Source organism: Molossus molossus, unplaced genomic scaffold, assembly GCF_014108415.1.
Source record: "Molossus molossus isolate mMolMol1 unplaced genomic scaffold, mMolMol1.p scaffold_m16_p_1, whole genome shotgun sequence".
NCBI classification, from domain to species: domain Eukaryota; kingdom Metazoa; phylum Chordata; class Mammalia; order Chiroptera; family Molossidae; genus Molossus; species Molossus molossus.
The window spans coordinates 188,320,710-188,343,669 of NW_023425344.1; the positions used below are offsets into that span (position 1 = coordinate 188,320,710).

At 41.3% G+C, this 22,960-nt stretch overlaps 1 protein-coding gene across 8 annotated transcripts in view; it reads right to left on the reverse strand.

Moving 5' to 3' along the window:
• The window catches only part of ATP8B4 (ATPase phospholipid transporting 8B4 (putative)), a 254,349-nt gene that overhangs the window by 176,999 nt on the left and 54,390 nt on the right, over positions 1-22,960 (reverse strand). For 7 of the 8 annotated variants that reach the window (XM_036258114.1, XM_036258105.1, XM_036258095.1 and 4 more), the window contains 3 exons: positions 6,242-6,355; positions 3,302-3,400; positions 483-544 (listed from right to left, as the gene is read on the reverse strand). In XM_036258114.1, the coding sequence (XP_036114007.1) occupies positions 483-544; positions 3,302-3,400; positions 6,242-6,355 (275 nt within the window). Of the gene's footprint in view, positions 1-482; positions 545-3,301; positions 3,401-6,241; positions 6,356-22,960 lie in introns of those variants that run through there. The other variant, XM_036258122.1, reaches the window with a different exon arrangement.

Sequence of the window (22,960 nt, forward strand, 5' to 3'; positions counted from 1 at the left end):
CCAGTTCTAAGTAGTATTAGATCTAGAAATGAAAAGTGATGATGATATGTCTGTGTTCCACAAAAGAAACTCCAAAGGGACCTGAAGTAGAAGCTGAGTGACTACACAGCGGTTCTCAACCTGTGGGTCGCAACCCCTTTGGGGGTCGAATGACCCTTTCCCAGGGGTCACCTAAGACATAACAGTAGCAAAATTACAGTTATGAAGTAGCAACGAAAATAATTTTATGGTTGAGGGTCACCACAACATGAGGAACTGTATTAAAGGGTCACGGCATTAGGAAGGTTGAGAACCACTGGACTCTAGCACAAGCATTTGCTGAGCATAAAAATGAACCATGAACACAAAATGGACTTATACTGCAATTTTTAATAAAGGGGAACAGAAATATATATTTAATTAAAAGAGAAAACCACCCATTGTCAAGACCTGTTTTGTGGTCCAAGAAATCTTAAAGAAAAAACAAAGAATGTACGTCTTACTTGCTGTTGATGAGCACTTCAGATTGCCGATTATTCACTTGATTATCACTCTTGTGGCGAAACTGAAAATCAGAGTGTTTGTGGAAAAAAAAAAAAACATTCAGTCATACTTTCTCAGCACAAATAGGGACACTGAAAGTACTTTGAGTCCATCTGTTCAAACAATGTCACCATTGGTCCAAAATGAGCACAGCTAATGGGGACCCAGCACCACATGTCCTAAATCTGAATCAAGACCCTTCTCACTAAATGTCACTCTGGGTGTCACCAGCGGAACAAGTTTAGCCACATGCTTTTCCAATTTCCACACATTTTAGTGTCTTCTAAGAAGACAATATGCCTTTACTCTGCTGCATAGCTCCAGAGAAAACCATACATTAATTTTGATGTCTTCAACAGGGACTGGGGACTTCCATTTCTCTTACATATGCGCGCAATACTTTATTGAAACATCATTCATTCTGTTTTATGGGTTTCTTTGAAGCCAAGAAATTACTTGTAACAAGATGCATTTTTATTCTCTAGAAATTATCATTGTTAATACTGATCTTATTAAATACTGAGTATTTTCCAAATATCAAAATAAAATACTAGACCACATTTGTTATGAATTTGTGTTTTTATGCCCAAGTGACCCTATTTATTGTTGTATATTCCAGTAATATAAATATCTTTTATTGCTTAGAAGAATCCAAATATTATGAGCCCTCTACTAAACTCATAAATTAGCAGCCATTCAAATAAGACTTTCGACATGAACTGTCAAGATCAGATAGCAGTAGGTTGAACTGTAAGGTATTATTTCAACCATAAATGCACAGATGAACAAGGAAGGGATAGTATCATGAAACTGATTTCATAGATCATAATCATCAGGATTAGTGCTTTTTCCTTTTAAAAATTTTCAAAATATTACATCACTATCACAATATACAAAATGCTTCAACCGCCCTGGCCAGTTTGGCTCAGTGGTTAGAGCGTCGGCCTGCGGTCCGGAGAGACCCGGGTTCGGTTCCCGCTAAGGGCACGTACTTCGGTTGCAGTTTGTCTCCGGCCCTGGTTGGTCGTGCGGGTGGCAGCCACTCGATGTGTCCCTTCACGTCGATGTTTCTCTCTCTCTCTCCTTCCTCTCTCTCCCTCCCACTCTATCTATACAAAAAATGGAAAAATATCCTCGGGTGAGGATAAAAAAAAAAAAAAAAAAAAATGCTTCAACCAGCCCTTCCCTTTTTCAACATCCTTCCCAGACCCATTCCAATCTTCCTTTTATTTTGTGCCTGTGCCCAGTGCATACAATTATACCAATTGCCAGATATAAGTTAGTGGGCATTACCAGGAAAAAGAAAATATTTGCCATTGGTTAACAGGGGAAGAGTTGATAATATTGGTAGAAGAAAAAATTAAGTCAATCTTCTCCCCACCAACAGAACAATAGAAATGAAAATAATGATTCTGTCTAAATACATAAATTGTCATGGGTGCTGGAAATTTCTGTTTGCTCTTCAATATCTATACCCATCCTCTCCACTCTGCCCTGTGCCAGAGGAAGCTGACCTGCATGGTCCTTGCCCTCTGGCTCTGGCTGGGTTTGACCAATAGGTGGCACTGGCAGAGATCGAGTACCAGAGGAAAGTGAAAGTCCCTGGCTTCTCAGGCTAGGTTAACAGTGGCTGCTTCCTCTCTTGGTAGCCCCACCTACTGCAAGCAGCCCCCAACTACAACTTCAGGTCTGGTAATTGCTTCCTTCCTCTGCCCCTTCAGGCCAAGAGGTAGTTTGGCCACCCATGTTGCTATCCCGTGTGTTTTTCCTCACCCACGCCCTTTGAAAATGGCCTCCTCATTATTAACCTTAGTCCAATTTTCCCCCATTTTAGAGTGACATCTGTTTTCTGCCAAGACCCTGACTCATAAAGATATCCGGTTGTTGAACCAGCACATAGTATCACAAAAGCATTTTCAAGTATTAACTGCAATAGAGACAAAGGACACTTGGCATTTAGTCACATCTGTATCTAACCTAAAAATAGTCCCTTAAATTGACTAGCTGGACATCACAGAAAAATACCAATCGGTTCACCCCCTGAACTCTGAGCAGCCCACTCTCTGGGCCTTAAGATGGGGCCACTTTCGTTTCTGCTCAGGTTTTGCCAAGGGGGTCTTGGTACCAGAACAGATAGAGTATGGAAGGACTAGAAATGGTCATCTCAGGCTGGCTCTTCTTGACAATTTCTACGTGAGAAATAGATATGAAGGCTCAGAGGAGAACTGGCCAGGGCAGGAAGGGAACAGAGGACAAGTATTAATTGTGTACACCCTGTGAAGCAGGCTCTGTGCCAAGTGTTTTATACACAGTATTGCATTTTGTCCCCCAACAGTGCTGCTGATGTCATTGGCCACATTATTCAGTCAAGGAAAGGTTCAGAGAAATGGTTTGCCTCATGTTACTGTTAGAACTTGGTAGGGTAAGGGAAGATTCTCCAAAACTTCTTTCTTTCTTTCTACTCTTCCATTTTACTCTTCTATGATGTCTGGGTAAATAAGACCTTTAAAGCCAATTTGTGGGAACGCATGCACCTAAATGAGTACTATTCCTGAAAGGTCAGATAATGTGGGAAAGTCAGACATTTACTCCAAAGATGTCATTATTCAAATCATTGCTGATTTTATGACTTGTATTAATCATCAATTAGCAAAAGAGTTTTCTATCATATTGACCAAAACAGCTTCATTCAAAAATTTCAAATGGATCTCTATTTTCTACTTCTGAGAGGTCACAGTTGAAACCGAGATCTCAGGAATGCTCAAAAGCAAATACTCACATAGTCATCTGTGGCATCTTTGACAGCTGTCATAGTTATCACCAGGACCAAAGGCACAATGGTGGTAAACCAGCTCAAGGAGGAAATTTCTGGAATCAGCTAAAACAAACATTTCAAAGAGTTTAAGACTTTTAAATTTAGTAAATATATCTTCCAAATGTTGTCACGTAATTTTCTAAGACTTGCCAGAAATTAATGGGATTATATTGTTATCTGTACGCATGTAGAACGACTTTTAATAATTTAAGTGTTTGCATTCAATTATAAGACACGTTAGAATAGATGTATCACTGAACCACTTTTCAGACTGCCTGACAAAAAATACAATTTTTATAGCAAGTTAAGAAGTAAGCATCTTGAAATATTTCACAGATGATGATCTTTCCTCAAGAAATAAGCATCACCTGTCTTTTCTCAGTTTCTCATCTCAACTTTTAACAATTTTACCAACTCCTCACCAATTCCCCCACACCAAAAAAAAATTATTTAAGCCTCTACTTTGAGCCAGACGCTATACAAACTACTTTCCATATATTATGTCATTTGATCTTGAGAGAAGCCCATTGTGTTAGACTTTGTACCCGAGTTGTTTTATACAAAGCCTATGGGTTTGTATTCCATGTAAATACCACCCCAGTGCAAAACACAGGACACACTGTGAATGGTGCCCCAGAGCTGGGAAAAGCTGAAGCCTTGGGTATTATTTTTCCATTGTATAAACAACTCTCTGAGAGGTCAAGCAACTGGGCCAAGAACATACACTGCAAACATTTGAACCTCGGTCTATTTGACTCCAAAGCCTGTGCCTGTGCCTCCACCTGAGAGAGACGTCATAACAGCTGACATGCTCTCTTAGACAGGTGGTTTTCAAGTGGGGTTCCATTTGGAGTTGCTTCAGGGCCCTCAGGCAGAGAAGGGTTGGGTGGAGATGGTCAATGTATGGAGATCAGGCCCCATTAAAACAGCTTAAACTTATCATTTGTATATAATATCTTCCATATAAGACTTAAAAAACAAACAAACCTCAAAAGACTCTAAGGAAAACACTGGACTAGGTGGCAGAAAAGCTAGATTCTAGTCCTAGTTCTATCATTAATTTGTGCTAAAAGCTTTATACACCATCTAATATGTCTCTAGGTCTAATTTCTTCATCAATAAAAGAAAGGAGGTTGGACTAACCCCTTCCAAAGGTCCCTTCTGGATATAAAATTTTGTGAACAAAAGTCTGACCATAAATAAGAAAGCCATTAGAGAAATGAGCTCAAATTTTTGGAATGGCATAAAGGATTATATGAAGAAACCAAAAGCAACTTCACAGAGGGGGAAAGAAAGAAAACAATCTAGGCTTCCAAAGTCTCTTCAATAAATTGTAAGATGTACACTCATCACTTTTTTTTTTCTGTTTAGCATCTAGTTCTTCTCCATTGACCCTTATTTTCTACTTTCAGTTTGCGTGATTTTGGTGCACTGATTCCATGCTAGCTCCAGGTACCAGCACACGATGGAGGTCAAGACAATCACTGCACCAAATGCTTGAGCCACAGTGATTGACTTAGAAATAGATGTGTAACAGCATGGTCCAATCAGAGCAAATGTCCCTCCTTCTCCTTTTTGCTCTCTTTCATATTGGAGTTGAAGCTGGAAGGATAAAATTTTAAAGCTTTCAGGGTCCACCAGGTACGTACAGAGGGCCTGCCAGAGAATGAGGCCAACATGAAGGAAAACAAAGAAAAGTGATGTCAAATCCTGCTTAAACAGTTTGTCCATAAATCTAGTCATACATGAAATGATATATACTCATAAATATATTCTCTTTTTGCTTAAAAGAATTTAGGTTTTTCTACCACTTACAGTCAAAAGATTCTTATACAGCCCTGGCCAGTTTGGCTCAGACATTAGAGAGTCAGCCAGCAGACTGAAGGTCACGAGTTTGATTCCCAGTCAAGGGCACATACCTGGGTTGCAGGTTTGATCCCCAGCCCCAGTTGGGGTCATGTGGGAAGCAACCAATCGATGTGTCTCTCTCACACCATGTTTCTCTCCCCCCACCCACCCCCTTCCACTCTATCTAAAAATCAATGGGAAAATATCCTTGGGTGAGGATTAACCATTAAAAAAAAAAAAAAAAAAGATTCTTAATACAAATGTTTATTCAATTAAAGAAAAAATAGTACTCAAGCTATTAACCTAGACTACACACATCTAATCTATCTTTTTACCTCCTATAATTAACACAGATTCCAGCACATTCTGAATCCACCAGTTTAGTGTGGTTAAATTACTCTAAAATAAATACGAACTAAATAACTGGCTAATGTGAGCTGTTTATATGTATGTGTATTCTTTAATTTATGCCTTTTCCTTTCTAAAATATCAGTAAAAGCTTATATTTTATTTAGGCCCAACTTTTAGTCAAATGGGAGGAAAAAGCAATGTATTTAACTACCAATTAACCACTCAAAACTATAAAACAAAAACAATCCCTCTACAGTGAAATAACATAGCACACATCATTTATTCTATATATGTAAAATATGTCAGTGTTCTTGGATGCAAATGAAATTTGCCATATTAAGTTCCACAAACTACATCTCTGCTAGACTCGTTGTCTGCACTCTGGCAACACCTACCTGTCGACATGAGAGGGAGATAAAGGATGGAGGCCATGAACAGTAATCATTAGGCTCTGGTTTGGTTCAAATAAAGTGCAAGACTGCATTGTTTTAATTACCTCAGTGTTTAAAATGATGAATGTGCTAGTTTTTACCCATTCCTAGCCCTCCCACATTTGTGAAGAGAAACAGCAATAATAACATTAAAAATCTGATAAGGATGGTTATACCTAACCATGAACATTTAGCTAAGTGAACTAACTTACTTTTTCAAATTATAGGATACTTTTAACAAACAGATCATGAAGAAATACAATGTAAACATTACCTGTAAAATCAGAAGAAAAAGAAAATAGGCATTTGCCACTCTTTGGAACTGTTCAAATAAATTGATTGGCAAGAAGGTGAGAATGTTGTACTTGGACGTGTGGATACGATTATCCTGAAAAAGAAATAGCATCATGTTAGCTAGGGGCAAAGCATTATCCATTATCGAAAATAGCTCTAAAACTTACAAGGCTGAGCATGGGTTATACCACAGCAAAAAATATAAGCCAATTATCTAGAAGATGTTAAACTCTGTGTGGCCCAAGGCCTTCCTTTTTTCCAAGATAAACACACTCCTGAAACTCGATGAAATTACTGTTCAATGCCATAACACCATTTACGACTAAAAAATGCATCAAGTGCAAAAGTCTGCCCCTGAGGTTGTTTTAATCTTATGCATTCATTCATTTGTCAGATACTGCTTGAGCATCTACTGTATGCAGATACTGAGTTCATGCCGGGGCCCATGAGATTGGAAGGAACTTCCGGGATCATTTGATCCACATTCCTAAAGTATGGCTTTTGGTAACTCTGACAAGGGGCCCCTAAACATGTCATTGAAAGTCTCCTGTGATGGAAACTAACATTCTTGCAAGGCAGCCTGTCTCCACTTCAGAATGAAGATTGCTAGACAGGTTTTTATGATGAGAAACCCAAGTCTACCTCCCTGTAACTTCCTGACATGTGACAAATTCTATCCCTGGGGTAACATAGTCCAAACCTAAGCCCTTTGCATGTTGACTACCTTCAAATTTTCTAAAATCACTCCTTGAGCTCCCCTAAATCTTCTCCACTCTGACCCAGATATTCCCAAACCCCTCAGTCATTCTCCATGACTCATTTCATAGACATCTCTTCCTGATCAGCTTCTCCTAGAATTTTCCCAATTTCTCTGCAGCTCTCTTAAAACATGGTGTCCAGAACCAAATGCATATTGGAAATTAAGTTCAACTAATCCCCATACAACAGAGACTGGTGTTCTGTGTTCTGGAATACTGTATTAACGTGACTTCAATCTCATTAGCATTTTGGCAATTGTATCTCACTGTTTATTCACATCGAATTAAAATCTCTAGATAATTTCTTCATAAATCACAATTAATAAAAAAAATTTACTCTTCAGTGAATTATCCCAAACTATTAAATATTCCTCCCAGCTTTGTGTCATCAAGAAATTTCAAATGCATGCCTTTTATTATTCTTCCAAAGCTATAGACCATACATTAAAAATGACAGGGCTATAAGTGTCCTTCAAAGAATACATGGATAAAGAAGACATGGTACATATATACAATGGAATACTCCTCAGCCATAAGAAAGGATGCAATACTGCCATTTGCAACAACATGGATGGACCTTGAGAGTACCATGCCAAGTGAAATAAGTCAGACAGAAAAGGACAAGAACTATATGATTTCACTCATATGTGGGATAGAAAACAGAAAGCAGTGAATGAATAAACAAAACAAATAAACACAGACAGAGACAACAGAAGGGTGGTTACCAGAGGAGATGGGGAGGGGGTGGGGGGTGGATGAAGAGGGTAAAGGGAATCAAATATATGATGAAAGAGGGAGACTAGACTTTGAATGGTGTGCTCACAATACAATATAAAGATGATGTATTATAGAATTGTACACTTGAAACTTATATAATGTTATTAGCCAATGTCACCCCAAAATACTGAATTTTTTAAAATGGACAGGGCTAATACCTCTCCCCAACATTTTTTATTAAAGAAATACAACTTTGGCAAACTACTGGAGACCTCTGCACAGATTATTGTTAACATCTTTTTCAAGTGTTTATATAAAACATACTAAGCATGTTCTATTTAACCATTTATAAATCCACCTGACTACATTCCCATGAGGCTTCAATCTATGTTATCTACCATGATGGCATGAGAAATTTGGAGTCATGCTGAAATTCCGAATCAGCATGTCCAGGGAGTTTTCATCCACTAGTATTTTAAAACTGAGGCTAGCTGGTGTGCCTTGTTTTAAGTGAAGCTACACTGACTCCTAGCAATCACTGATACTCTTTACAGAAAACAGTTATTTGTTAAATGGCCATTTTTTAACATTTGCCAGTAATGGGTGTGTCCAGCTCTGTGCACTGAGTCGTGAGAGAGTAAGAGAGGAGTTAAGAGAGGAATTTTCAGCTTAGCTGGTCTGATGCATGGTAACATGCTAACAACCATTCTGTAAGATAGTGAAAACTACGAGACTTCTTTGCAATGTTATCTACTCAAGAGCTGGGCGGGGAAGGGAGGCTGTGAGAACTGTCACATTTTTCTAAGGACTTGGAGAACATAATAGGGAAGAGGGGGGCTAAGGAGAAAAGGCAGTTAACTAAAAGAATCACATATTGCTATTTTTGTTTTATATTTTCCCTCTAAGTTGAAACTAAAACAGAGGTTAAGCCTGTATCTTGCTGTGAGGACAGACTGAACATTGCCTCTGACATTCAAAACCATGGCAGGAAATTAAAAAAAAAACAACAAAAAACTCTCCTACAAAACTGAATTCCACTTAGGTGAAGAGCTAATTGTGATCATGCCAAGTGAAGGCTGTGACCATTTTCTCTTATTTGCTTCAACTATAGCAAAAATTGTGTTTGTTTACTGGCTCTGTTGTGACTTAGTCACAATGATGCAAATCCTTACAGCTATGACTGAGAAAAAGGAACGAAGGCTCCCCCTCCTGGACACTTTCTGGACCCATTTACCTTTGCTTTTCCATTGAAAGGGGAAAAAAGTTTTCATTTCCACAGTCCTGCCCAAGAATATGAGCACTGTTAGGAACTGAAATCGGCCACACTGATACATTCGGTCACTTCACTGAGCCCACCTACGGTCAGATTCCATTATACACCACAGAGGATCTTCCCCACGACCCTCAGCTTTTCCACGACAGACGACGAGGAGGACAGGCATGAAGAGGAGAAGAAGAGACAAAGTGGAAAGGAAGATATCGGGAGAGTCCTTTAGTGCTGACCGCAGCCAGGCTGGAAGTCCTGGCTTTTGTCTGTTAGGCAGGTGAGCGAGTTAACTGACCCCATGATGACACAGGCTTAACCACACAGTCAGAGGCGATCCCAGACCAGGGCGGAACACCCGCCCCTAGAGCAACATCAGAGACGACCTGCTCCCTGTAGGGGGCTCACCTCCGCGCAAGAGGGCAGCGCTGAGCGGAGGAGGCCCAGGACACAGGACTCCACCTCCCACGGGCAGAGTAGGAAAGAGCTGGAGAGACAAGTATCAGTCCAGGAGAGACCCCTCCACCTGACCAACCACAGCAGGATGAGGAAAGGCATTGCTCCCCTAAAATACATTCGTGTAAAGGCCCTGGGGAGGGCAGAAGATGGAACACCTGGGGATCTAACCAGGCACTGTGAGGCTTTACTGTCGCTGTCAGCACAAACTGAGGCTACGGAGGCAAGTTCCTTGGAAGCTATACTTTACAATAAAGACCAAGATGATAAGTGGAGAGGGAATTATTGAAAAGGTTTAAGAAATGAAAAATAACTTAATGGATTTCTCGTTTTAAAACATGATCTTAGAGAGAAAAAAAATGGCGGCAGAGTGAATGGAGCTACACAGACCATCTCCCAGGACCAAACTGGATTGACAACGAAAATAAAGACAAATCGGCCCTGGCCGGTTTGGCCCAGTGGTTAGAGCGTCGGCCTGCGGTCTGGAAAGACCCGGGTTCGGTTCCCGCTAAGGGCGCGTACCTCGGTTGCAGTTTGTCCCCGGCTCTGGTCAGTCGTGCGGGTGGCAGCCACTCGATGTGTTCCTTTCACGTCGATGTTTCTCTCTCTCTCTCTCTCTCTCTCTCTCTCTTCCTCACTCTACCTGAACAAAAAATGGAAAAATGTCCTCGGGTGAGGATTAAAAAAAAAAAAAAAAAAAGAAAAAAGAAAATAAAGACAAATCGTCAAGAAGGGGCAACCGAAAGGCAGCCTGGAGGACCACATAACCAGGGACACTGACTCAATCCTGGTAGGCTTGCGAGGACGCGAGAGGGGGCCAGGAGCCCACGGTCTGCAGCGGCCTGGGCTGGGACCCGCGGACTCGGCTGGGACCAGGGGAATTGGCTGGAAGCTGCTGCCGCCTCGGCTGTGATCGAGGCTGAGTCCTGTGATCGAGGCTGAGTCCTGTGAACCCGGCTACATGCTAAGCCCTCTGCTGGTGCCGCACGTACTCGGCCAGGACCAGGGGAATCGGCTGGAAGCTGCTGCCGCCTCGGTTGCAACCGCGGCTAAGCCCTGGAAACTCAGCTGAGTGCTACACCCTCAGCAGGTGGCGAAGACTGGGCCACCCTTAGCTGGGAGCAGCGCCCCCGGATTAAAAGTCCCAGGCGGCTCCACGGCGCAGAGTCTGGACAGAGGCTAAATTGGCAGCAGCCACTCACCTTGGGCTCTGGCAGAGGGAAGGCAGACTGGACTGGAACTGTGTGGGGACACTCGGGTTTTGGAGGGTGCTCAGAGCTTTTGCTGAGTGCAACCACGCAGGATTGTGGTCATCTTACTCCTTCCCAGGGCCCTGGGGAGAGGCGGGGGCCCCTCCCTCGGAGATTCAACCCCACCTGGCGGCCATTGAAATGCTAATTGAGGCCCATTAACAACCAGCATCTGCCCACCCTCAGGAAATCCTCTTACACTGAGCACCTGAGGGAGTTTTTCAGGCAACTCAGAAACCAAGTTTCTCCAGATGACCTCTACTAATAGCCTCCAGGCAAAAAAAAAGTCAGAGGAAAGTTAAGACTTGACAGTGGTGGTTAAAGTGGGTCCTCCCTGCCTCATCCAAACTCAGGAGAGGGAGCCACAAACAGCAGAACACCAACAACCACAGGGAAAATTTGGAAGACTCCAAAGCCCACTGTGATAGCCAAAATGGTGAAAAACAGAAACAAAAGCCAAATGAAAGAACAAGAGACCTCTACCGAAGATGAGATAAATGAGGTGCAGATAAGCAAGTTAACAGCACTAGAATTCAGAGCCATGATCTTGAGGAAGCTCAACAGCATGTGTAAGGACATGAGCACCATGAGTAAAGATATAGAAATGTTGAAAATCAACCAATTGGAAATTAAAAACGACATATCAGAAATGAAAACACATTGGAAGGTCTAAAAAGCAGAGTAGAGGAAGCTGAGGCCCGGATCAATGAATTAGAAGACAAGATAGAAAAATATCAACGAATCAGAAAACCAAAAGGAAAAAACGATTAAAAAGCAGGAAGACAGCTTACGAGAACGAAGGGACAACTGGAAACGTAATAATATTCGCATCATAGGAATCCACAAAGAAGAAGAAAATGAGCAAGGGTTAGAGAATATATTCAAATAAATAGTGACAGAAAACTTTCCTAATTTGGTGAGGGAAGAAGGCATTCAAGTTCAAGAAGCACAGAGAGCCCCAAGTAAGAAGAACTCAAGCAGGCCCACACCAAGACACATAGTAATCAAAGTGCCAAAAATCAAAGACAAAGAGAGAATCCTAAAAGCAGCAAGAGATAAGCAACAGGTTACCTACAAAGGAAACACCATAAGGCTCTCAGCTGACTTCTCAACAGAAACACTACAGGCCAGAAGGGAATGGCATGAAGTAATCAAGGTCATGAAAAACAAGGATATGAATCCAAGACTACTCTACCCAGCAAGGCTATCATTCAAAATAGAAGGTCAAATAAAGAGCTTCCCAGACAAAAACAGGCTAGGGGAATACATTAGCACGAAATCAGCACTGCAAGAAATGTTAAAAGGACTGCTGTAATTAGCAGTAGAAATGGGAAGAAAAATAGAACCACAGTAAACAAAAATGGCAATAAATAAGTACATATCAATAATCACCTTAAATGTAAATGGATTGAATGCTCCCATAAAAAGACACAGAGTAGCTGATTGGATAAGAAAGCATGACTCATCTATATGTTGTTTACAAGAGACCCACCTCACAACAAAAGACTCACGTAGATTGAAAGTGAAGGGATGGAAAAAAATCTTCCAAGCAAACGGAAAGGAAAAAAAAGGTGGGGTAGCAATACTCATATCTAATAAAATAAACTTCAAAATGAAGACCATAACTAGAGACAAAGAAGGCCACTACATAATATCGAAAGGATCTATCCAACAGAAAGATATAACCTTGATAAACATATAGGCACCCAATATAGAAGCACCAAAATATATTAAAAATCTTCTGGAGGACTTCAAAGGAGAAATCGATAGCAATACAATCATAGCAAAGGACTTCAACACCCCGCTGACATCACTGGATAGATCCTCTAGGCAAAAAATTAGCAAGGAAACAGAGACTCTAAATGAAGCACTAGACCAAATGGATTTAATAGATATCTATAGAGAATTACACCCCAAAACTATAGAATTCACATTCTTCTCAAGTGCACATGGGACATTCTCAAAGATAGACCACATGTTAGGACACAAACTAAGTCTCTACAAGTTCAAGAAGATAGAAATCATATTAAGCATCTTCTCAGATCACAATGGCATGAAACTAGAAATCAATTGCAAGAAGAACATACAAAGTCATTTGAACACATGGAAGCTAAATAGCATGTTATTAAACAATGAATGGGTCACCGAGGAGATCAAGGAAGAAATCAAAAACTTCCTGGAAACCAATGAAAATGAAGACACAACAACACAAAATCTATGGGATGCAGCAAAAGCAGTTCTGAGAGGGAAGTTCATAGCACTACAGGCCTACCTCACACACACAAAAAAAAACAAGAAAAATCTCTAATAGACTATCTAACCTCACAACTTAAAGAACTAGAGAGCAAACAAAAAGAAAATCCCAGAACACGTAGAAGGAAGGAAATAGTAAAGATCAGAGCGGAAATAAACGACATAGAGACCAAAAAACAATTCAAAGGATCAATGAAACAAAGAGCTGGTTTTTCGAAAAGACAAACAAAATTGATGGACCCTTAGCTAGACTCACCAAGAAACAAAGAGAGAGAACCCAAATACACAACATCAGAAATGAAAGAGGAGAAGTGACTACCGACACCATAGAAATACAAAAGATCGTTAACAACTACTATGAACAACTATATGGCAACAAATTCGACGATCTAAGTGAAGTGGACAAATTTCTAGAAACACATAGTCTCCCAAAACTAGACCAGGAAGAGATAGAAAACTTGAACAGACCAATATCAACAGAAGAAATTGAAGATGTAATCAAGACTCTCCCAGCAAACAAAAGCCCAGACCCGGATGGCTTCACGGGGGAGTTTTACCGAACATTCAAAGAAGAACTAACACCCATTCTCCTCAAACTATTCCCAAAAAATTCAAGAAGAAGGAAGACTTCCAAACTCGTTTTATGAAGCCAGCATAATTCTAATTCCAAAACCAGAAAAAGACACTACAAAGAAAGAAAACTACAGGCCAATATCCCTGATGAACATAGACACCAAAATCCTGAACAAAATACTACCAAGTCGGCTCCAGCAATACACCAAAAAAATTATCCACCATGACCAAGTGCGATTCATCCCAGGAATGCAAGGCTGGTACAATATTCACAAATCAATAAACGTGATACACCACATAAATAAAATGAATAAAAACCAAATGATCATATCAATAGATACCAAAAAAGCCTTTGACAAAATCCAGCATCCATTTATGATAAAAACGCTCAGCAATGTGGGAATAGAGGGATCATATCTAGACATAATAAAGGCCATATATGAAAGACCTACAGCCAAAATCATACTCAATGGACAAAAACTAAAAGCATTTCCCTTAAGAACATGAACAAGGCAAGGATGCCCACTTTCGCCACTCTTATTTTACATAGTACTGGAAGTCTTAGCTACAGCAATCAGACAGGAAGAAAAAATAAAAGGGATCCAAATTGAAAAGGAGGAAGTGAAACTGTCATTATTCACAGATGACATGATACTATACATAGAAAACCCCAAAGAGACCATCAAAAATTTACTAGACTTAATAAATGAATTTGGCAAAGTAGCAGGATACAAAATTAACGTCAAGAAATCGGTGGCATTCTTATACACCAAGGATGAACTCACAAAGAGAAACTAAGAAAACAATCCCATTTACCATTGCGGCAAAAAATTGAGATACCTAGGAATAAACTTAACCAAAGAAATAAAAGACCTATTCGCAGAAAACTACAGGTCATTGAAAAAAGAAATAGAGGAAGATATAAAAAAATGGAAGCACATACCCTGTTCATGGATTGGGAGAATTAACATCATTAAAATGTCCATATTACCAAAGCAATCTATAGATTCAATGCAATCCCCATCAAAATACCAACGGCATACTTCACAGAATTAGAACAAGTACTTCAAAAGTTCATATGGAACCAAAAAAGACCTCAAATAGCCACAGCAATCTTGAAAAGAAGAACAAAGTTGGAGGGATCACATTACCAGATTTCAGGTTATACTACAAAGCCACAGTAATCAAAACAGCCTGGTACTGGCACAAGAACAGGCATATAGACCAGTGGAACAGAACAAAGAACCCAGAAATGGACCCAAGGCAATATGCTCAATTAATATTTGACAAAGGTGGCAAGAGCATACAGTGGACTAAGGACAGCCTCTTTAATAAATGGTGCTGAAAAAATTGGACAGCTACATGCAGAAAAATGAAACTAGACCATCAACTTACACCCTACACAAGAATAAACTCAAAATGGATAAAAGACTTAAATGTGACTCATGGATCCATAAAAATCCTAGAAGAAACTGTAGGCATCAAAATTTCGGACATCATACGCAGCAGAATTTTCACTGATACATCACCTAAGGCAATAGAAACAACGGAGAAAATGAACACGTGGGACTACATCAAACTCAAAAGCTTCTGCACAGCAAAAGATACAATCATCAAAACGGAAAGGCTACCCACTGTATGGGAGAGCATAATTGCCAATGATATATTAGGTAAGTGGTTAATTTCCAATATATATAGAGTGCTCAGACAACTCCACAAAAGGAAGACAAAGAACCCAATTAAAAAATGGGCAGAGGAACTAAATAGACACCTCTCCAAACAGGACATACAAATGGCTAAGAGACATATGAAGAAATGCTCATCATCACTAATCATCAGAGAGATGCAAATTAAAACAACAATGAGGTATCACTTCACACCTGTCAGAATGGCTGCCATCAACAAATCATCAAACAACAAGTGTTGGCGAGGGTGTGGAGAAAAGGGGACTCTAGTGCACTGCTGGTGGGAATGCAGACTGGTGCAGCCACTATGGAAAACAATATGGTGTTACCTCAAAAAATTAAAAATTGAACTTCCATTTGACCCAGTGATCCCACTTCTAGGAATATACCCTAAGAAGCCTGAAACACCAATCAGAAAAAATATATGTGCCCCCCATGTTTGTAGCAGCACTATTTACAATAGCCAAGATCTGAAAACAGCCCAGGTGTCCATCAGTAGATGAATGGATAAAAAAGCTGTGGTACATATACACAATGGAGCTGTAAGAAAGAAAGATCTCTTATCCTTTGAGACTACATGGAGGGACCTGGAGAGTATCATCCTGAGTGAGGCAAGCTAATCAGAGTAGCACAAGTATCATATGGTCTCACTTATTTGTGGAATATAATGAACATAACAGTTTGAGGAATGGGGTAGTCCCAGAAACATGGAGGTGGGGTACAGACTGACAATCCCCAGAAGAGGGGGTGGTGGGGGAGAGATAAACCACAGAACTTACATGCATGTGTGCATGAACAGTGGACATGGACAACAAACTGGGGACAGGGTGGGGAGGGGGAGGGAGGGGGGAATCAGTGGGGGGGGAGGAGAAACATCTGTAACAAAAATTAATTAATAAAAAAGAAAATAAAACATGATCTTCGCTACCAGATGGAGAACAAATTGGAAATGACACAGGGATAGATGTGAGAAGACCAAGGAGGAGGTCTTTGAATTAGTCCAAGGAAGAGTTGATGGGTGGCTTGGACCAGTGTGGTGGCAGAAAGGGTGGCAACAAATTATTATTATTTTTTAATTATTATTGATGATGATATTTACCAAGCTTTTACTATGTGTACTGTTCTGAGAGCTTTACGTTTTTCAACTCATTTTGTCCTCACAATATTCTTATGAAAGAGATGCTAATATCCTCATTGTATGTAAGGAGAATCCAAGGTTCAGAGAGATCACGTAATTTGTGCAAGGTTGCAGAGCTTATAAGTGGTGGGGTTTTGAATCCTAGCGCCGTGCTCCCAGAGCCTGCCCCTTCACCACCGAGGCTCCCCCATTCCGGGCAAAGCTGACGGCTCTTCTGCTCTCCTCTCCACTCTATTTCCAGTCTGCTGAGACTTCTGACCAAGGGAAATTCTGCATAGCTTCCCTTTCCTCTTGAGTCAACCTGCTCAGGAAGAGTCCCCATTACCTATTGCTCAATGTAAGATTGCAGCTTCCTCATATTCCCTCTCAACCCCCTCCAGGTGTTCTCTTGGCCCTGGGCACCGCTCAGTGCAGTCAGACAGTATAGCTGGCCACTTCCTTCGTAAGCTTTCCTGCAGAAGCTGCAGTGGCCAGCGTCCTTTCCATTTTCAACATCACTGCTTGGTGTGGGGAAAGAACAAAGTAAAAGTGATAAATTCCTCAGAAGTGGGCCATCAAATAAAATATTAATGACATGAGCATCATGATTCTTTATAGTGAGTTCGATTATGTAATCACATTGCTTAAGAAAACAAAGCAAACAGAAAATAACAAAAACTGCCAACGGGGCCTTGGGAGAGTTTGCGTCAATTCTCCCACTGGAGAAATGAGGCTAATATTTCTCATTTATATAGACGACTGCTGTGGAGGTGAGATCACAGATGGGAAAGTGCTTTTGCTAAATTGAAAGAATTAAACAAATATAGGGATTTTTTGCGAGACACCCCTAAATAATCCAAATGAATTTAGGCAATCCAAGGTAGTAGGCAGGGTAAACTGGGTATGCCACAGTAACAAGCAACCCAGAATACTCATAGCTTAACAGTATGAGATTGCTTCTCGCTCATGCTAGTGCTTGTCCAACGTGAGCCAGCAGGGAGACTCCGCTCATCATACTTACTCACCACAGACCAGCCCCCATTTCAAATGCTTCCAGTTGTGGTACCAGAGAGAAAGAGAGAGCTCTGGAGGGCCTTGCACCCACAAGTTAATGCTTTCACCCAAATGCGTATTACTCATTGACCAGAAAGAATCACCATATGTCCAAAAGGCAGAAAGCCAGAAACACTAATGGACATGAGTAATGGCCACCACCACCAGAAATGGAAAACAGCCCTAATGTTTGGAGACATAGACAAATCAGCTACAAAAACTGAATGTCCAAAACCTACGTCAGTGCTGCACAGCCAGGTATAACAGCTATTTGACCACCTACCTTTCACTTCTGCTAACAGTGCTCCTAATTGCTTAGTCCTGTGGGGTCTGGATGGATTCAACCCCCAGATTCGATAAAACCAACTATGTAGCCCATCCTTCTAATTACAATTTTGGATTCAGGGATTAGCACGTGACCTATATCAATTCTGGGGATTTGTTGGAAGTATGTATAGGCTTCCTCTTTCCTGCTAGATTCCAACCTGAAGTAGCATGAGGAGTCGCTGACAGCATCTTGGGACCCCGAGAGAAAGCCTGCCAGGAATAAACTCTACACTGGAGATGAAGGGCTGAGAAATGCAGAGAAACTAGACCAAGCCTCTCCTGAGGCTCGTCCTATCTCTGGGTTTTTGGTTATATTATCTCTTTATTCATGTTATGTTTAAGTCCATTTGAATTGATTTCTCTTTTACACCAACCTACCAAACACCAAGTCAGAGCGTTAATAATATATATAAGACCAGCTTATGTTTTTATGTAATAGTTTATTATTCTCTCTATTATTTGCCTTAAACAATGAGTCACAGAAGGCCAAGCCTAAATGCGTGCATTCAGTGGTTGTCTGGGGACACTACTTGCATCTGTGACTCCCACCGGCCAAACCCAGGAGGTTTCACAATGAGTACCATGGTTTGAGCACTATTAAAAGATCTTCCCACATTTAATGAGACATTTTAATGTTGTACCAGCTATAAAAAGTAACTGTCAGGAGCTTGAGGGGGAAAACGCCTAGTTTTCTTGCCGTAAGAGCAGGCAAATATAATACTGTTATGATACAATCTGAATTCCAGAGAGAAAAATAGTCGTGACTCTTAAGGAGAGAGATCACTAAACCATAAAACAAAAACCGAAAAGGAACTGTGACCACAGACAACGAGCATAAAAAAGGAAGTTGCCTAAAGGCATTTGCACCACTCAGAAAATATGTGAAACACTCATGTTTATGCAAAGATTCCAAAAGAATGCATGTATGGGGCAAATGGGCCTGGAGATCTGGTGTCTGGTGCCTCACTGATATGAGGCAGGACCACAACTCAGCTTTGTCAAATGTTGCCCATTCCGGAGTCCATTGCATGCAGGATTGGGGGCCAAGAAGAGACCTTGGTGCTCCTCCATGCACACTGTTGAGAGAGCGGCAAGCCACAGGAGAGGTTCTACAGACAGCTGTCAGTCAACATTGGCTGCAATCATGATCATGGTAACATTCTCCTGAGTCTGGGCTCTCCACCACGAACAAAAACATTTGTGGGAGGGAAAAATCAGAGGGCACATTACCCCTACATTCACCTACTCATTCAACTGAGGGCCTACTATGCATCAGGCTCAATGTCATGGAGCCAGAACTGCAGATACAAATAAACAAGGTCTCTACCCCTGGGGCAAGGTGCAATGTACTTGTGGGGAACGAGGCAGGAATGAGCAGACAATAAACTTGTAAACTGATGACACAATTTAAGAAAGTGATCGGTGCTATGAAGAAAACGGCAACAGAACAGGGGCACCTGGCCTGCCATGACTCCCTTAGGAAGCCTGCTTGGTTGACTGTCCAGGTTACTGCAACCTCAAGATTTCCCTGTCTGATGAGCACCCCCACACACACCAACGGGTCCCAAACAGTTCTCTAGGCTATCAGAAAAAAATAAGAACTTTTATACAAATATTAACAAAAAATTTTAAATTAAAGTTACTAATGTTTAATGCACAGATTGTATTTACCATACATGTATACACATATATATAGTTACATATATACATGTATTTATATAAATGAACATATATAAATACATACCTATAAATAAATATATGTGTATTGCAAATGTTTTCTTTTTACAAGTAGGAAATAGGCTCAAAAGCTCAAAGACTGTCCAGTCGGTGTGGCTCAGTGATTGAGCATCGACCCATGCACCAAGAGGTCCCCGGTTTGATTCCCAGTCAGGGCACATGCCCAGGTTGTGGGCCCGATCCCCAGTGGGGGGCATGCAAGAGGCAGCCAATCGATGTTCTCTCTCATGGATGTTTCTATCTCTCTCTCCTTCTCACTTCCTCTCTTTGAAAATCAAAAAAAGAAAAAAAATTAAAAAAAAAAAAACCAAGCTTGAAGACTGCCAGATTATGGTCCAAGGAAATGAGGTGACCCACATGTGACCGAGACTTGGACACAGAATAGAGAATGTATGGCTCTGTGTAAAAGGTGTCTCTGTAATACAATGACACCAGCTAACATGCACTTACGCATGCCACGCACTGTGCTGAACACTGCCCATGCATCATCTCAGGTCATATTCAGAAAACCCAGTGAGCTACTATTATTTCAGCACCCTTTTACAGATGAGGAAACTGGGGCTTAGGGTACCACTAGGGATGCCTATAAAAGCTATTTTTCATAGGCTCATGTGTTCCCCTAAATGCTGTTTCTTGGGAAATGAGTCAGAAACAAGGAGTTTCTAGACTCCCTCTTGGTCTATGAATTCACTGACCCTGCAGAACATTCTTCTCCTGGTGAAGGTAAGAGCCTCTCTAAACTAAATCTGTGAAGAGTGCCCATTAATTCAATCAGCGAAAGCCGTCACTCGTAATCCTCTCAGTCTAGGGAGAACATACATCACAGGACTTGTCTAGGGAGCTTTATTTCCCATCTAGACCTCAGAAACTCCTACTATGGCTAGGCATGCTTCCCAGACTCAGTCTCCCCCAAAGCAAATCGTAAACCTTGTTCTCTTTTCTACCCTCAGGCCTGGGTATAGTTTCCAGCATCTGAAAGACTGTTCTAGAGCTAGCAAATAGCCTAGAAACAGTAATTTACCCACAAAGAACTAATTTGGGGCAATTACCAGGGGAACAAATTAAATTTCCCTCTGAGGTTAATTTAATCACACTAATTTTTTTTTCTCCCGGGTGTTTAGATGCACACAATCTATGAAGACTTTTATATAGTTCTAGATAAAATGTTAACTTTTCTTTTGTGACATCGGAAAAAGGATTGAAAACACTCTTAAATTACACAGAAGGAGGGCAAGCATATGCCTTCTCCACAGAGATAAGAGGTAGAACAAAAGGAAGGCATACAGAAGAGAAAAGGAAAAAAATCAAAGGCTGTATTTCAGTGGGACTTTTATAGAGCATCCCTAATGATGTGTTTGCCTCTTATTAGTGCTTTGCCAAAGCTCTTCCACGCCTCCTCCTTGTAGATCAGCCACCTGCTGGGTAGCAGGCCCTTAACTTTGGTCCGTTGGCTCATTTCATTCTAGGGCTCTAGAGACTTTGAATGACCAGAGTGGGCATTTCTGTAAGTTGATGTGGGGCTGGCTTGCTCAGGCCAGTTTCCTGAACTACAACTGCGTCTTTGGACATCTTAGTGCATATGATCTGCTTTGTTTATTAGGACTAAAAGTTAGACCATGCTCATCGTGCTGTTCAGTCTGGGAACCAAGCCAAATTTTAGGCAGGACCTCAGTGTTTATGACAATAACAAACACACAATGGAAAAGTCCAGTTAATGAGGAAAAGCACCCATAAAGAATTTCCCAAAGGGCTGAGGGGTTATAATAACACACCACAAATAGTCTAATCTCGCACTAGGGTTCTACACAAATAACATCTCTGGGGTAACTATGAAGTTTTCTCCTGAACCCCTAGGGATCAGATGGGAAGAGCATGAAGCTCTGAGCCCTCACCCTCTGCAGGATACTGGGGCAACGGGGACCCCTGGCCAACTCGTAAAGATGTCATCCTAAAACATTCCTAGCCTTTCACAGTCTCCAGTCTCTGTTTCTCCAGGGTTGAGCAATAAATCTCCACTTAGACAAACCCACGCCACCTGGCTTTGTGATTTTTGTCTATTGAGTGGTTTTTTTGTGGGAGTCGAGGTGTTGAGAGGGAAGAATCCGGGACTGGATGGGAAACAAAGAAGGAAAATTCTCTACATGGAGTGAGGGGAGACAGAGGCCTCAAAAGCGTCTTCTTAGCATTAAAACACAGTAAGTATAATAATAACATTTGAAGAAACTGAAGTGTCATTCTTTCATTTTTTGTGATCACATCATACACAAAGGGCTTATAAATTTTCACCAAATTGGGAGGTTGTGCTTAGGATAAATCTTGAGTTAAAACAAAGACTACCCTAATTTGCTTGGGGAACTGGCAGTGGGGCTCCCTCATGACATACATAAAAGTGGGCAGTTGTTTTTTGTCGGAGCTGACACAGAGATCCAAGCTCACACCAGTGCTGAGCAGAGCAAGGCTGCTGTGAGGTGAACAGAGAAAATGCGCAGTGGTTTCCAATGTGTCTCACAGCAAAACTCACTAGAACAGACTCTAAGTTGCTGAACTGATTTATAACTGAGCTGCCTCTCACAGGAGCAATTCTAAGCACCAGGCTCCAGGGCAAGCTGCAGTGGGCATTCATTTATTTAGTAGTTAATGACCCACCAAGCATCCCTGGGCAGCCAGCTAGGACTAACAGAGAGCATACAAAGCCCCTTGGGAACAACACAGACCAGATTCTTCCCCGTTTCTCCTAAATGAACAAGTGAGTGAAGGAGAGACTCCTGGCAGCAGCACCCACCTTCTCCGCAGCTCATCCCACTTCCTTCAGATTCCTCCTCCCCGGCACACTCCTCCTCCTCCCCATTTCCAACATCAGGAGTCAAGTTCAAAAACAAAGTCCATCCGACCCCTGTGAAAGTGTATTGGTTTGGGGGGAGAAAGAAGCCAGACAAGTTGGTGGGTTTGGCAGAACAGCCACAGGAGACACTGTATGAGAACAGAAGCCCACGCTCTGTCTCCTTCCCATGACAGTCACCATTATCAATAGGACCCAAATTAGAAGGGGGTAGAGAAGACAAAACCTAAAGTGTATGTCACGTAGGCCCAGGCCTTTGCTCCCATTAGTTATTGTTTATATTTATAACAACAAAGGATATCAAACTCAGCTTAGACAGCCTCCTCCCTCAGCAGCCCTTTCCAGTGAAACGACTTGACTGTAGCCTTGGTAGGGAAAGTGACATCCAGAAAGTTTGAAAACACTGGAGTAGACCACACCAGAATCCTGGCTCCTGTCATCCCCCCTGGGCATCTGGGAAGTTTTCTGATTCTAAACCTGAAGAAAGGGCCCCACTGCTCTGTGGGATCCTTAAAGGCAAATACCAACGAGCCTTGTCCACCTCTATGTACCTCACTCCTGTGCCAGGTGCACGGAAATTCCTGAATAATTGCTCTTAATAATTGAATTTGTGATAACAGTTCTTAATTTTTAATAATAATTGTGGTTGTTGTTGTTTTTTGGTTTTTTT